The sequence below is a fragment of the Lepus europaeus genome, chromosome 12 (assembly GCF_033115175.1).
Source record: "Lepus europaeus isolate LE1 chromosome 12, mLepTim1.pri, whole genome shotgun sequence".
Taxonomy (NCBI): Eukaryota; Metazoa; Chordata; class Mammalia; order Lagomorpha; family Leporidae; genus Lepus; species Lepus europaeus.
In genome coordinates this window covers 57,878,350-57,895,119 of record NC_084838.1, presented here as the reverse complement: position 1 = coordinate 57,895,119, position 16,770 = coordinate 57,878,350, and the positions used below count along the sequence as shown (strand labels likewise).

General features: G+C 36.2%; 1 protein-coding gene and 1 pseudogene across 10 annotated transcripts in view; both read left to right on the top strand.

The window, feature by feature from the left end:
• Window positions 1–16,770, top strand: part of LOC133771829 (endophilin-A1) — a 717,118-nt gene that overhangs the window by 292,815 nt on the left and 407,533 nt on the right. For 8 of the 10 annotated variants that reach the window (XM_062208166.1, XM_062208164.1, XM_062208165.1 and 5 more), the window contains 2 exons: window positions 5,645–5,720; window positions 5,806–6,029. The exons of 1 other annotated variant lie outside the window; for it this stretch is intronic. In XM_062208166.1, coding sequence (XP_062064150.1) covers window positions 5,645–5,720; window positions 5,806–6,029 — 300 coding nt within the window. Of the gene's footprint in view, window positions 1–5,644; window positions 5,721–5,805; window positions 6,030–12,234; window positions 12,750–16,770 lie in introns of those variants that run through there. One more of the 10 variants, XM_062208171.1, reaches the window with a different exon arrangement.
• On the top strand, window positions 3,534–3,676 carry LOC133772134 (U2 spliceosomal RNA; annotated as a pseudogene).

Genomic DNA, 16,770 nt, shown 5'->3' with positions numbered 1-16,770 from the left:
TGCCATCTCACTAGTCCAAGTGATCAATTTCTGTTCACAATTGATCATAATGATAGGACTAAGAGCCAAAGGGATCACATAAACAAGACTAGTGGCTGCAAATACTAACGGATAGAATAAAAAAGGGAGAAAACGATCCAACATGGGAAGCGAGATACACAGCAGACTCATAGAATGGCAGATGTCCTAAACAGCACTCTGGCCTCAGAATCAGCCCTTAAGGCATGCGGATCCAGCTTTAAAGCCCATGAGAGTATTTTGGCATGGAAAGCCAAATAATTCTTTTTTTAAAAAATAAAAGATTTATTTATTTATTTGAAAGGCAGAGGCAGAGGCCAAGGTAGAGAAACATAGCCGATCTGAAGCCAGGAGCCTGGAGCTTTTTCTGAGTCTCCCATGTTGGTGCAGGGTTCCAAAGACTTGGGGCATCTTCCACTGGTTTCCCAGGCACATTAGCAGGGAGCTGGATTGGAAGTGGAGCACTGCAGGAGACAGCTGTAACCCCTACAGTACAGCACCAGCTCCTCAATAATTCTTAAAACTGATACATCATGACCCTGACTATTTACCTTTTCAACATAAAACAGTGAAAACGTGAAGAAAGCTCATTTTATTTTGTGATAAAAATTGGGTTTTCCTTGAAGTAAACCATAAGATTCTTTTAAAACCAAATAATTTTTTTGAAGTCTAGCCAGACCATCAGAGAAAATAATCAAGGAACAAAGGTCTATTTTTGTTAGGCACAGTAAATTTCAGACCAAAATTATTTGCTAAGAGTCTGTTAATTGAGTAATACGGTAAATAGGTTTTTGTAGAAATCATCTATTCTGCCCAATATTATTTGGTAGGGAATTTTCTTTAGCTGTAATAATTTATATCTAGTTTAATTAGTTTTAAAATACAAATAACTCATAACTTCATTCATATAACAAGACTGATATTTGATTAGATTTATGCATATTGTTGAAAATCACAAATTAAATTTTAATAAAATTCAAATTGTAAAAGTGTTTTTAGAAAGTATTACAAACTCTCACTAACCTCAAATATATTCATTATATTGACTTTAATGTGATCACTTCTTACTTTTCTTGATATTATACCTCCCCTAACATTTTGGTTAATTTTCCGGTCTGTAGATTTTATAGAATCTACACAGTGTATCTTTTGTTTTGATTTCGTTTGTTAAATTCTAGGCAGAGTTAATTCATCTTCATGATTGCATATGTAGTGAAAATTCATTCTCTGAATATACTACTGTTTATGCAGTCTGCTGTTGAAATTTGGGTTGCATCAATTTGGACTTCTTGCAAATTATGCTGCAGTGGGCATTTTTCTGCATGTCTCTGTTGCACAAGTGCATACATTTCTCTACTTTAGAACCTATGAATAGACTGACTGAACCTTAGCTTGTGTATCTCTAAGATTTTGCTTGAAAATTCTACTTTCCAAAGTATTTTTTTTTTATTTTTGACAGGCAGAGTGGACAGTGAGAGAGAGACAGAGAGAAAGGTCTTCCTTTTGCCGTTGGTTCACCCTCCAATGGCCGCCGCGGTAGGCGCGCTGCGGCTGGCGCACCGTGCTTATCCGATGTCAGGGGCCAGGTGCTTATCCTGGTCTCCCATGGGGTGCAGGGCCCAAGCACTTGGGCCATCCTCCACTGCACTCCTTGGCCACAGCAGAGAGCTGGCCTGGAAGAGGGGCAACCGGGACAGGATCGGTGCCCCGACCGGGACTAGAACCCGGTATGCCGGCGCTGCAAGGCGGAGGATTAGCCTAGTGAGCCGCAGCGCCGGCCTTTCCAAAGTATTATACCACTTTGTAGTGCCCACCAGCAGGCAATAGAAGTTTTTACTAGTCTTTAGGATCTATTAGTCTTTTTCACACTTTTTGTATATTTTGGGTATATCACTGTGGGTTTACTTTAAGTTTCTTTGAGAACTAACAGGGTGTTGACTACTTTTTTGTGGCTTTTGGCCATTTAGAATTCCTTAGCCAATTGCCTCTTCCTGTCTTTTATTTGTACAAATGGAGTTGATATTTTTCTCACTCGAGTGAGAAGAGACAATCAACAGAAGCCAACAGCAAGATGACAGATGTTGGAATTATATTGCAAGCATTTTTTAAAGAAATATTTATTTATTTGGAAGGCAGAGTTACAGAGAGAGACAGAGGGAGACAGAGATAGAAAGATCTTCCACTCACTGCTTCATTCCCCAAATGGCTGCAGCGGGTGGAGCTGGACCAGACCAAAGCCAGGAGCGTCTTCCAGGTATCCCATGTGAGTGCAGAGGCCCAAGCACTTGGCCCATCCTCTACCACTTTCCCATTAACAGCCATTAGCAGAGAGCTGGACTGGAAATGAAGCAGTAAGGACTCGAACTGGCACCCATATGAGATGTCGGCATGGCAGACAGTGGCTTTACCCGCTATACCACATGTGAAGCATTTTAAAGCACCTGTCATAAAGATGATTCAGTAGCAATATGGTCAAGCTTAACACAAATAAAAAAAAATAGTACATCTCAAGAAAGACATAGAAAATCTCAGCACAGAAATAGTAAAAAAAAAAATCCAAATGTCAATTTTAATTTGAAAAACTAAGTAACAGTTTAATATTTGCCTCACAGAAGTTGACAACAGTACTTATCACCCAAAATTGGTTTGGATGTCAAGACTGATAACAAGAGAGAAGGAAAGCTTTATTATTCACAAAATGGCATTCATCATCCAAAAATGTATCTATGGAATTATCAACAACTGATTTTTGACAAAAGTGTAAGAGCATTTCATGGTACCAGCCTTCTGGCATAGCCGGTTAAGTTGCCTGCTGCAGCACCGGCACCTCATATGGGCCCCAGTTTGTGTCCTGGCTGCTCCAGTTCTGATCCAGCTCCGTGCTAATGCAACTGGGAAAACAGCAGAGGACTGCCTGTGTGCTTGGGCCCTTGCATTTACAAAGGAGACCTGGAAGAAGCTCTGGACTCCTGGCTTCTGCCTGGAGCAGATTTGGCTGTTGTGGACATTTGTGGAGTGAACCAGTGGAAGACCTCTCTTTCTGTTATTTTTTTTAAAGATTTATTCATCTATTTGAAAGAGTTACACAGAGAGAGGTCTTTGATCCAGTGTTTCACTCCTCATTGGCCTCAGCAGCCAGAGCTGCACCGAGCCAAAGCCAGGAGCCAAGAGCTTCCTCCTCCGGGTCTTCCCACCCAGGTACAGGGGCCCAAGGACTTGGGCCATCTCCTACTGTTTTCCCAGGCCACAGCATAGAGCTGGATCAGAAGTGGAGCATCAGGTACTTGAAACGGTGCCCACATGGGATGCCGGCACTGCAGGCGGCAGCGTTAGCTCCTATGCCACAGCGCCAGCCCCAAGACTTCTCTCTCTTTGTTTCTCCCTCTCTGTGTAACTCTGCCTTTCAAATAAATAAAATCAATCTAACAACAACGAAAAAGCAATTAATTAAAGGAAATACGGTCTTTTCAACAGATTTTGCTACAGTAATTGTGAGTCTCTAAGAAAAATAAATGATTGCTTCTCGGCCTTTTGGCTAAGATCAAGTGTAGAAAAATAAATAAATGAAATGAAAGGAATCTACACCAAAGTATAAGGCATACCTCATACCTTATACAAACGTTAACTTGAGATAAGCCACAGTATCAATGTAAAATGTTAAATTAAAAGAAAAATTTTGTAGTGATATGTAAGAGAAATTCTTCATGATTTATGGATGGATTAAGATAATTAAGACATGATATCAAAGTTTGATTCAGTAAAATTACACATTGATAAATTGGACATCATCAAAATTGAGAACATTTTCTCTGTGAAAAACCATATTTAGAGGATGAGAAAACAAGCCACAATTTGGGAATACTTACAAGCCATGTATCTGATAAAAGATTTGCATCTTGAATATATAAAGAACTCTTAAAACATAATAATAAAAAGACAGTATAATTAGAAAATGACCAAGAGATATGAGCAGCTGTTTCATCAAAAAAGTATAAGAAATAAGCAAGTGTTAAGATGTTCAACATCACTACCAATAAGAGAAATTCAGATTAAAACCATGATGAGCTACACATAGGTTAAAACAGCTAACATAAGTGTATGCTAGCAATACCAATTGCTGTCAAGGATACAGAGAAACCAGTCTCTTATACATTGCTAATTTGCATATAAAATGGTACAATATAGCACTCTATGAAACAATGGCACTTTCTGAGAAAGCTAATTTACCATGCAACCTGTCTATCTTTACTTGTGGACACTTATCCCACAGAAATAAATAATATCTGAAAACCAGGAGCAATCAGAATTTCCTTCAATAGCTGAACAAATACATTGGTGGTATACTATACCACAGAATACTACTCAGCGATGAAAAGGAACAAATTATATGATAGATACAGTGCGTAGCTTTGTAACCTCAACATTACTATCTTGGGGACTAGGCTTTCCTTCCTTCTCTCTGAATTTTGTGTTGCTATTTAAATAGAATTTAAAGACCAGAAGGAGTTATCAATTTACCTATGTTTTACTTGCCACTTTGCTGGTCACCTATTTGTCTCTTTGATTTTTTCTTTTATTTCCATTTCTGGTTTGTGAATTTTCCTTAATGTTTGCAATAGGAAGATTCTGTAAGTGAGTTTATTTCAGCATTTGATATTTCTCTGAGTTCCTGTTTCAGTTACAGCACTGTAAAGAGAAGGCAAATTCTTTTTTATTTTAGGTCCAGTAATTTTATACCAAGTCTGGTGTTTGATATTAGTAATTCAGTTGGAAATGGTTTTGGATTTTTCCCCCAGTGCTCTTTATGTGACTGACATTTAAATACTAACTGAATCTTAATAAAATCATGAAACATGTAAAAATTATCTTATATGCTAGTTATGTTATTCAGCTTTTTATTAATACAACAGAATACCTGGTATAAGCTGTTGATGAAAGAATTTTTTTATGACTCATGGTTCTGGAGGTTCACAGTAGAAGATCAAACAGGCAGCATTGATTTGAACCTGATGAGGGTGGTGGATGGCATTCATAGAGTTATTGTGGAAGAAGGATCACGTGGCAAGCAAGAAGCAGAGAGAACGACTGGGCCTGACTCAGGTGTTAATCACCAACTGACTCCAGGAACTACCTTCTAAGGACAGACCTCCCTAAGGACCTCTGGCCAGGCCCACCTTCTGAACAGCACAATCAGACTAAGTTCCTTTACATCCCTTTGGTACCATGTCTTTTAGTTTTAAAGTCTTATATGAGTTTGTGTGCCAAGTGATCTTCCCACCATAGAAATTACTCTGAAAGCAATTGCAAATGAGACATTTCAGAAATGTTTTGAGAAATGAAACATTGTTAAGATTTTATAACCTCTGAAAGTTATTGCTATTTACACCCAATTTATAAGTGTCTTTGGGTTAAATTTCTACTTTTGAGTAGAATTTGTATCAATATCTTCTGCCAACTTTTTCACCCTTACTGTATATTTGATAAGTTCATTTGTGAGTTGTTGGTATCAATTATGACTTTTTTTGTTTAGACCTTTTAAAACATGTTTTAAAAGACATTGCTTATTATGTGAATACATTTAACATTATTATTGAATAGTAATCCAATTTTTCTGATTTCATACAAGAATACCAAAAAGCCAGCTTCTCAAAAGAAGAGTGGTAATATGCAAAAGAACCCATATACAACAATTCCTACTAGAGGTAAGAACTGATATGAAATTAACAAAAGTCTTTTTGAATTTAAGCAGATTTTTAAAATGTCATCTACAACATTATTTTTATATAGTCACCAGAGAAAAGTACAGAGGTATAATTGCCCAGAAATCAAGTAGTAATCTTATTTTATTACGAGAACGGATTATATCCTTGCAACAGCAAAACACTATACTTCAGAATGCAAAAAAAACTGCAGAATTATCTGTTAGAGAATATAAGGAAGTGAACGAAAAACTCCTTCATCAGCAGCAAGTATCTGATCAACGATTTCAGACAAGCAGACAGACAATAAAGGTAAAGAAAACTTTAAGATTGAATTATAATAGAACATATTATAAAAGTAAATATTTTTCTTAGATATGTTGTTTAGTTCATATTTGTATTATATATATATATATGTTAAAAATAATTCCAGACACTGTTAACAGATAATTTGCTTATTATTAGATTTCTTAATTAAGGGGCAGCCTACATGAAAGAAGAAAAACAGTAAATTTAAAAGACAAACATTTTTCTAGCATTCTTTTTCTAATTAGTTTCTCTCTTATTTTTAGCATTTTTCTATGTTCTACATTGTGGTGTGTCCTAGTTTGAAAATCAGGCTCCATAAATGCATTTAGTACTCCCATTTGACCATGTCTAAAACTTTGTACTTGTGATTGTAAATTACATTATTTAACTAGTACATTTCTCAGTTAACTATCTGTAAATAGGAGTGGAAAATATGAAAATTTTAATATATATATCTACCTTAGTGTGTCCTAATTGATGTTTTTCTATCAATCATCCTTTTATTCAAGTGAATTGAGTTTTATGCAATAATTTTTAGACATATTATTCCTTACTTCTGGTTATCATAGATTAACCTTAAAGCAAATGAAGAAGGTAATATTATTCCTTAAATCACCATTCTTAAAAGTATTTGCTTGTATAAGGAACAATTTTTTTGGAACTCTATTTTTTTTCACACAAAAAAAAATTCACTTCGTTGTATTAGAAAATAACTTTGAAGTTACTATTGCAGATAATTTTAAATTACCCCCAAATTATCTAATTCTAGTATCTTTTGCTTTGATTCAAATAGTACTTAGCAATGTTCTCACTGGAATGGGTTAATGTTACAGTAGTTACTAGTAAGAATCATAGTCTGGTCTGATTCCTAAGAGTACCCTTGTACCCCAACCTTATCTAAAATCAAAACTACCCTGAAAGTTTGAGTACTTCACAGATTTGGCCTTTGGAAATTTAGGAGTGTCACACCAGATGCAAATGCGCTGTGTGGTAGAATTTGGAAACACTCACTAACACCACAGCCACCGTCTGCGAACCAGATTTCCTGAGAGGATTTGGTGAACCTATTCTTTTTTTTTTTTACTGGCTGAAACTTTCTCTTCCTTCACTATCATCTCTGAGTTCTTTGTCTCTATCTCTTTTCATGGATTTCTTCTTTCTACTATCCTTCTTTACTCCTTCCTTCTCTAGTTAATTGATCTTCCATTTCATATTTTACCATGGAATTATGGATTATCTATTCCTAAGGGGATTTTTGTTTGTTTTGGTGAAAAAGCAATGTGATGTGAAAAAAATCTTCAAAGAACAAAGGGTAAAAATCTTAGCCTTAATATATCTACCTTATTACTACATCAAAAACATTTGAACTCTAATTTTTTTTTCTTAAATAATGTATCATGCCACTGGCATGTCATGACTAGTAAAAGGTAAATTATGAAACTTTCAGGTTGAAATTGTATAAGAAGGCCACAGTTATTACAGAAACAGGCAGCATGTTTTTCCACTGAGAAATGATTCAAAATAGTGGGCAAATCACATATTTTGGAATTCCTTAAAGTATATATAGTATGAGAAAAAATAGCAAAATGGTACACTAGGAATTCAACTAAAAATCTGTATGAAATTTTTTTCCCTTCTTTCTTAGCATCAAATTCTTGTTCCCTTTCTCTCAACCCTTGAGGAACCATATTTGGTATACCAAATAAGAAATACCTGCTTTTAGCAGAGATTGCAACTACTTGCATTATAAACATTAGGAGGTATAAGAAACACTTGAGTTACTGTGGAATTCATGGACATTTTACAGAGACTGGTACAGATGAGAAAATGAGTTGTTACTCTAAAATGCATTCTTCCCTGAAGCCAACAAGTGAAGCTACCCCCAAATTACTAAATTTTAGCCATCTCACATCTCACCTATTACAGATACAAAATTATTGGAGGATATGAGTTCTACATTAAATTTTTATTGTTTGCCATGTTGCTATCCAAATTCTACCAGTTTTTACTCTCATTGCAAGAGTGCTAGAGTGAGTTTCTTTATATCTTTGCCAATACTTAATATTGTCAGACTTAAATTTTTGTAAGTCTATCAGTGAGACATGAGATTTAAGATTTTTAAGCTATCATTTATCACTCCTTCTGTTGTTGCTATTTCATACAACAACCATAATTTACTGGTTGTATACAACTTGATTTTATAAATACTTTATTGCCAAATGGTAGAGTTGCTCACATCATATTATGAACTAATATTTAAATTATTTCTCCTGTTCTTTCTATTTCTCCTATTCCTTAATGCCCTTCTGTCACCATATTGTCAGTAATGTGTTCAACATCTTGAATGTCAGTACCTAGATTTGATTTAGATGTGCACCTTCACAGAAAAGGCCAAAGTTTTAATAAAAAAATTTTGTATCCAAAGTTTAATAGTATACCTAGAGTGGAAAAGATTTAGGTATTTTAGATTTCTGAAGAAGTCCTTAAATTGTGAAAGCAGTTCACATACTATAAAATCTATCCTTTTCAATAGTACAATTCAGTGATTTTTAGTCTAGTCCTAAAGTTGTGTAACAATCACCACTATCAATACCATGCTATTTTCATCATCTCAAGAAGAAACCTATTAGCATTTTCTTCCTATCCCACCCACTTCTGATCACCTGACAATTGCTAATCTACTTTCTGTCTATATGGATTTACCTAATCTAAGTATTTCTTACAAATTGAATCACTTAATTTGTGGGCTTTTGTGACAAGCTTGTTCCACTTAGTGTAATATTTTCAAGATTCATCCACATATATATCCTCTGCTTACATTTTGTTAATAATATTCCATAATATATTTTATACACACACACACACACACACACACACACATATATATATATACACATACACACACCTTATTTTGTACTGTTTTCACTTTTTGGCTATCCTGAGTAATATACTGTAAACATTTGTATAGAAGTTCTTCTATGGATATATGTTTTCATTTCTTTTGAGTATATACCAAAGAGTGGAATTTCTGAATCATCTGATAATTTTTTTCTTTAAACTTTAGGAGAGCTGTCAAAGCTCCTGCACCATTTTATAACTAGCAATGTATGAGAGCTCAGATTTCACTACATATTCCCCTACAAGCATGATGTGCGTTTCAGATTACTGCTATCTAACATAGTATCTCACTATGGTTTTGATTTGCATTTTGCTAATACTTTTGAGTATGCTTTGGTGTTTACTGGCCATTTGTATGTCATCCATAGAGAAATGTCTGTTCATACCATTATATCAATTTTAAAATTGCCATTTTATTGTTAGATATTAAGAGTTTTTTAAACATTTTGGCTACAAGACCCTTATCAGTATTTGCCTCATGAATATTTCTTCCAATTATGTATACTGTCTTTTAATTGTATTGATAACATTCTTTGATACATAGCAATGTATGATTTTGGTGAAGCCCAATTTATATATTATTTTATTGCTTACACTTCAGGAATTACAATATCTAGAATTTGTGGTCTAATTCAGTTCTTATATGTACATTTTCTTCAAAGAGGTTTTTAATTAAAAGCTGTTAAATTAGTTCTTTGATTCATTTTGAGTTAATTTTGTATATAAGATAGCACTCCAAAGTCATTTTGGGGGGCATATGGATAGCCAATTATCATAGCACGGTCTGCATCAAAGAAAATTATTTCTTCACTGAATTATGTTGGCACTCTTGAGAAAAATCAGTTGATTTTAGATGTACGTGTTTATTTTAGACTTGCAATTCTCTTCCATTGGTCCATGTGTCTTATCTGCTATTTCAGAATGACAGATTCCTAATACCTCTTAAGTGTGTAGTAAGCTTTAAAAATGAAGCTGTATTGTTTTTCAAGATTATTTTGGCATTATTCAGTGTGAATTTGAGATCAACTTGTCAATTTCTGCAAAAAGGCAGTTGGGATTTTGGTAGAGATTGCATTGAATTTGTAGTTCAGTTTGGAGAATATGCCTACCTTAACAATATTATTCACTGATAATCTGCTCGTTATAAGGTTTTTAATAATGTCTCCTTCTTAAATCTTGATTTTAGTAATATTGATCTCTTTTCTTGGACAGTCTACCTAAATATTTGTCAGTGTTATTGATTCTTATTTATTGTTTTGAGAGGCACAGAAACAAGCAAACAGACAGAATGCTCTCACCTGCCTGTTCACGCTTTAGATGTCCATAAATTCTAGCCAGGATTGAGGTCACCTACCTGACAGGCAAAAATTCAGTCATTTAAGCTATTACCAAGAACCAAATCCAGACATTGAATGTGGGATGTGGATTTTTAACCATGAGACTAAACAGTTGCTACAGTTGACCTTTTTAAAGAACAAACTTTAGTTTTGTTGCTTTTTCTCTAATGTTTTATATTACTTTTTTCATATCTTTCTTTTCTAATCTTTGTTATATCTCTAACTTTGTTATTTCCTACTTACACTTTCTATCAAGGTAGATGTTTACATTACTGACGGAATCTTCTTATTTTGAAAAAGACATTTAAAAGCCTGATTTTACTCAAAGCACCATGTTAGCTGTACATCCTGTAAGTTTTGGTACATTGTGGTCAATTTTTATTTATTTCAATGTATTCTCTAGTTTGTGATTCCTCTTTTGACCCATTGTTTCATTTCTACATATTTGTGAATTTTCTTTCTTTTTTTTAAATTTATTTGACAGAGTTAGACAGTGAGGGAGAGAGAGACAGAGAGAGAGAGAGAAAGGTCTCCCTTCCGTTGGTTCACGCCACAAATGGCCGCTACGGCCGGAACTATGCCGATCCGAAGCCAGGTGATTCTTCCCAGTCTCCCATGTGGGTGCAGGCGCCCAAGCACTTAGGCCACCCTCCACTGGCCTCCCGGGCCACAGCAGAGAGCTGGACTGGAAGAGGAGTAACCGGGACTAGAACCCATGCCCACATGGGATGCTGGTGCTGCAGGCAGAGGATTAACCAAGTGAGCCACAGCACCGCCCCTTGTGAATTTTCTAAATTTCCTTCTTGTCATTGTTTGCTAATTTCATTACATTGTGGTCAGAGCAGTATGAACCTAGTTTTTAAAAATGCTTTAATACTTACTTTGTTGCCTAACAAATGGCAAATGCTGCAGAAGTTTCCAGGTACATTGGAGAATGTGTATTCTTCTGTTCTTAGGTTAAGTGTTCAAATTATCTGTTCAGTTTAGTTGGCAGATGGTGAATTTCAACTCTTATGTATCCTTGCTGATTTGCTCTCTGGTTGCTTTATCAGTTGATAACTGGAATATTAAAATCTTGCACTATTTATTATGATTTTTGTTGAGATATAATTCATATGCTATACAATTCTCTCATTCAAGGTGTTTAATTGAGTAGTTGTTAAATATTCCTAGAGTTGTACAAGCATCAAAACATCTCAAAATCAGTTTAGAAAATTTTTATCACCTCAAAAAGAAACCCTGGAGACCAGCATTGTGGCACAGTGACTTAAACTGCTACTTGTAACACCAATGTCCTGTATCAGAGTGCTGCTTTTAGTCTGGGTTATTCCATTTCCTACCCTGTCCCTGCTAATGCTCCTGGCAGGGCAACAGAAGATGCCCCCTACGTTCAAGATCACTTCAGAATTAGCTATCACAGGCATTTGGGAAATGAGCCTGAGAATGGAAGATCTCTGTCTCTCCCTCTCTCTGTTGCTCTTCCTGTCAAATCAATAAATCTTAAAATGAATTTTTTAAAAAGTTATCTGTCCTCCCTCTGTTCCCCTACCTTTCCTAATATTAGGAAACCACTTTCTCTCTTGATTTACCTAATCAGTACATGTCATGTAAATGAAATAATACAGTGCATAGCATATTATGACTAGCTTCTTTTACTTACCATGTTTTTAAAGTTCACTTATGATGTAGAATTTATCATATTAATATAAGAAGTTTGAAAATTTGCCTGTTCATGAAGTCAATGAAAAAACTCAAAAAATTATTGGGAAATTATATTTTTGTAACATTAGGTACAGAATTTAATCTTCTAATGATTAATAAAAATCCCTAGGGGTATTAATTAATGGCTCAAAGAAACCACAGATTTTTCTAAACCATTAATTATACTCCATGAAAAATCAAGATGGCGGATAGTGAGGGTACGCACCGATAGTCAGGGAAAAGAGTGTTTAATAAAAGTGAAATTACCGTAGCCTCAGGAAAAGACTCAAGAAAAAAACTGCAGAGGAAATGCTTCCGGATCTAGTGGATGTGACACAGAGGATGTACGGGGAGCCCACTGCGTGGAAGCCCAGCCATGGGAGCCGAGCCACAGAATCTTGCAAGCGCGGGAACGGGAGGTAAGACAAAAACCTCAGAAACTTGAGACATTGGCGAGGAAAGGCAGAACGAGGCCTGATGCCCCACTAGGGAAAGATCACCAGGCTGACTGGAAGAGAGAAAAAAAAAAAAACGAATAAATAAGGGGAACCTGCACGGACACTAGCCTCTCTATCCACTCACCTTACAAAGCCGAGCAAGACAAAGAGCAGGCGCCATTTTATATATGTAAAGTGGCAACCGCGAGTAGCCAAGAAGAAAAACTTGACCCTGGTCAGGAGAAATAACAGGAGGTTAGAATCTAGTGAAAGTAGGTAGAGCTAACAATCTGAGACTGAAAATAGAAACCTCAATAGACATTTTTCGAAAGAGGAAATCCAAATGGCCAACAGACACATGAAAAAATGTTCAAGATCAATAACAATCAGAGAAATGCAAATCAAAACCACAATGAGGTTTCACCTCACCCCGGTTAGAAAAGCTCACATTCAGAAATCTACCAACAACAGATGCTGGAGAGGATATGGGGGAAAAGGGACACTAACCCACTGTTGGTGGGAATGCAAACTGGTTAAGCCACTATGGAAGTCAGTCTGGAGATTCCTCAGAAACCTAAATACAACCCTACCATTCAACCCAGCCATCCCACTCCTTGGAATTTACCCAAAGGAAATTAATTTGGCAAACAAAAAAGCCGTCTGCACATTAATGTTTATTGCAGCTCAATTCACAATAGCTAAGACCTGGAACCAACCCAAATGCCCATCAACAGTAGACTCAATAAAGAAATTATGGGACATGTACTCTATAGAATACTATACAGCAGTCAAAAATAATGAAATCCGGTCATTTGCAACAAGATGGAGGAATCTGGAACACATCATGCTGAGTGAATTAAGCCAGTCCCAAAGGGACAAATATCATTTGTTTTCCCTGATTGGTGACAACTAACTGAGCACCAAAGGGGAAACCTGTTGAAGTGAAATGGACACTATGAGAAACAGTGACCTGATCACCTCTTGTCCTGACTGTTGATGTACAATGTAATACTTTATCCTTTTTAGTATTTGTTGTTGTTGTGGTTGTTGTTGTTGTTCTAGTACTAGTGGTTGAACTCTGTAATTAACACACAATTATTCTTAGGTGTTTAACTTTTAACTGAAAAGTGATCCCTGTTAAATATAAGAGTGGGAAAAAGAGAGGGAGGAGATGTACAATTTGGGACATGCTCAATCGAACCTGCCCCAAATGGTGGAGTTAGAAATGTGCCAGGGGATTCCAATACAATCCCATCAAGGTGGCATGTACCAATGCCATTTCACTAGTCCAAGTGATCATCTTCAGTTCACAATTGATGACTCTGATAGGTCTAAGAGTCAAAGGGATCACACAGAGAAGACTAGTGTCTGCTAATACTAACTGATAGAATCAAAAAGGGAAAAAACAATCCAACATGGGAAGTGGGATAGACAGCAGACTCATAGAATGGCAGATGTCCTAAATAGCACTCTGGCCTCAGAATCAACCCTTAAGGCATTCTGATATGGCTGAAGAGCCCATGAGAGTATTTTAGGCATGGAAAGCCAAGACACCCTGGGGAAAAAAAAAAAAAAGACCTAACTGAAAGATCTCTGTGAGTGAGATCCCAGTGGAAAGAATGGGGCCATCAAAGAAGGAGGTACCTTTCTCTGAAGGGAGGAGAGAACTTCCACTTTGACTATGACCCTTTCGGAATAAGATCAAAGTTGGCGAACCCTAAAGGCTTCCATAGCCTTGGCAACTCATGATTAGAGCCTATGGAGATTACTGACGCCATAAACAAGAGTGTCAAATTGTTAAGTCAACAACAGGAGTCACTGTGTACTTACATCCCATGTGGGATCTGTCCTTAATGTGTTGTCTAATGTGAAGTGATGCTATAACTAGTACTGAAACAATATTTTTACACTTTGGGTTTCTGTGTGGGTGCAAACTGATAAAATCTTTACTTAGTATATACTGAATCGATCTTTGGTATATAAAGATAACTGAAAATGAAAAAAAAAAAAACCTGGTGTTAAATTGGAAATTGCATAGAAAATTAATTAATTTAAAAAAAATATCACGTAGGATCTCTGTCTTTAATGTGCTGTACACTGTTATTTAATGCTATAACTAGTACTCCAACAGTATTTTTTCACTTTGTGTTGCTATGTGGGGAAAACTGTTGAAATCTTTTTTAATATATACTAAACTGATCTTCTGTATATAAAGAGAATTGAAAATGAATCTTGATGTGAATGGAAGGGGAGAGGGAGCGGGAAAGGGGAGGGTTGTGGGTGGGAGGGAAATTATGAGGGGGGAAGCCATTGTAATCAATAAGCTGTACTTTGGAAATTTATATTCATTAAATAAAAGTTAAAAAAAATTTAAGTTAAAAAAGAAAAATCAAATAATTTGCATTAAATTATGAAACTTTTATTAAGATCTTTCTAAGCATATTTAGGGACACTTCTGATTTCTCCACAACTCTGGAAAATAACTGAAGGCTTGAAAATATCTAGGATAAACTCCCCTTCCCTCCACCACCCATACACACACCAGGAAGAACAGCTGAGTCTCAATAAGAACAGCAAACCTCGTGGCATTTTAACTTGCCTCATTCCCTTTCCCACTCTCTATCTCAGTGGTAGCTTGGAATAACAAGAGTCTGTGTCCCCCAGGCAGCCTGGCAAATGAGAAACAGCAGAAGGGAGATCTTTCAGGACCTCATTTCCAAATAATTGTCATATTTAACCTCTAGTAGTTCCTTGGGAGAAACTCACTTAAAAAGATTACTCTGATCTCATTCAGCATGTGCAGCCTTCATTCTGGCAGGAGATGGTTTGAGTGCTGCATCACAATCAATTATAGGCCAGAGCTAAACTTCTGATCTCTGAAGGGATTGATGATAGTTTAGGCCAAACAGTTTACTAACAAAAACGTTAAAAGGAAAATCTGGGTAATGAGATATCCCTAAGTTTGATAGACTGTGATGTTCCTATGAATCTGGAGGTCACATGGATTCACAGAGCAGTGTGCATGCTCAGGAAAGAAATATGGAAGTCTAAACTCTTGCTTCTGGCTTTGTTGAGGCTGTGCACAAGCAGATAGTAAGTGTGAAGGCAACATTGCTTATGACAGCAGTGTTGACAGTAACCAACGAGTTGAAATAATCTTAATGTCTATTAGTTGATGAGTAGGTAAAGTATGGTACATACACACAATGAAATATTATTCAGCCATAGAAAGCAATTAATAACTGATATATGCTGCAGCATGGATGAACCTTGAAAACATTACATGCAGTGAAAGAAGCCAGTCACAAAAAACCATTATGAGAAATACCCAGTGTAAGAAAATTTATACTGGCAGAAAGTAGATTAGTGGTCATGCAACAACTTGGGGAGAAAAGTGAATTTGCTTGTGATGTCTGAAGTATGTAGGCTTCTTTGTAAAGTGATTTTTAGAACAATTTTTAATTTATTTAAAGTAAACAGATTCCATGTAGTTCATAATTACAATTCTAAGAATATAATAATACTTGCCTCCCTTTCTTTTTTAATTTTTATGATTTTTAATTTACTTTATAGTTACAGGCTTAATATTCCACTAAATAAAATTTGAACAAGTAAAAAGTAGAAAGAGCACTGTTCAGCAGGAATATAAAAAAATGCTATAAATAGTAATCAAGCCCAAGATGTCAATTTCACTCATGTACATTAAAAAAATTTTGAACTCTATATATTAGCTACCACAAATCAGAGAAAGTGCTATATTTGTCATTTTAGATCTGTCTTATTTCACTAAAAATAATGGTCTCCAGTTGCATCCATTTTGTTGCAAAAGACAGAATTTCATTCTTTTTTATGTCTGAGTAGTTTTCCATTGTGTGTGTGTGGTGGGGGGATTACTGAATCAAATCAAATCACATGTCTGGTTTTAGGATTCTGAGGAATCACCATTACTGTCTCCCATAATAGTTGCAATATGATGAAAATGCGGGCAAGATGGCGGAATAGGAAGCGAGCACACTATTAGTCTGGGGGAGAGACAGTTTAATAAAAGTGGAGATACGGCAGGGTCAAGGAAGAGTAGGGGAAGAAACAGCAGAGGAAACACTTCCGGAACTAGTGATTCACAGTGGATCTGCACGGAGAGCGTGGGAGCCCAAGTTCGGGACACCAGCGGCAGACTCAACACACCAGCACTGGAACGCGAGGTGAGCCGAACCTCAATAGCCCGAGACACCAGCTGGAAAGCGGAAAGAGGAGACTAGAGGGAACGAGGCTTGAAACTCCATGGAGAAAAGTTCACCAGGCTAACTAGAAGAGAGAGAGAGGAAAAAAAAAAGTGACTAATACGGACACAAGTTTCTCTCTCTCCGCTCA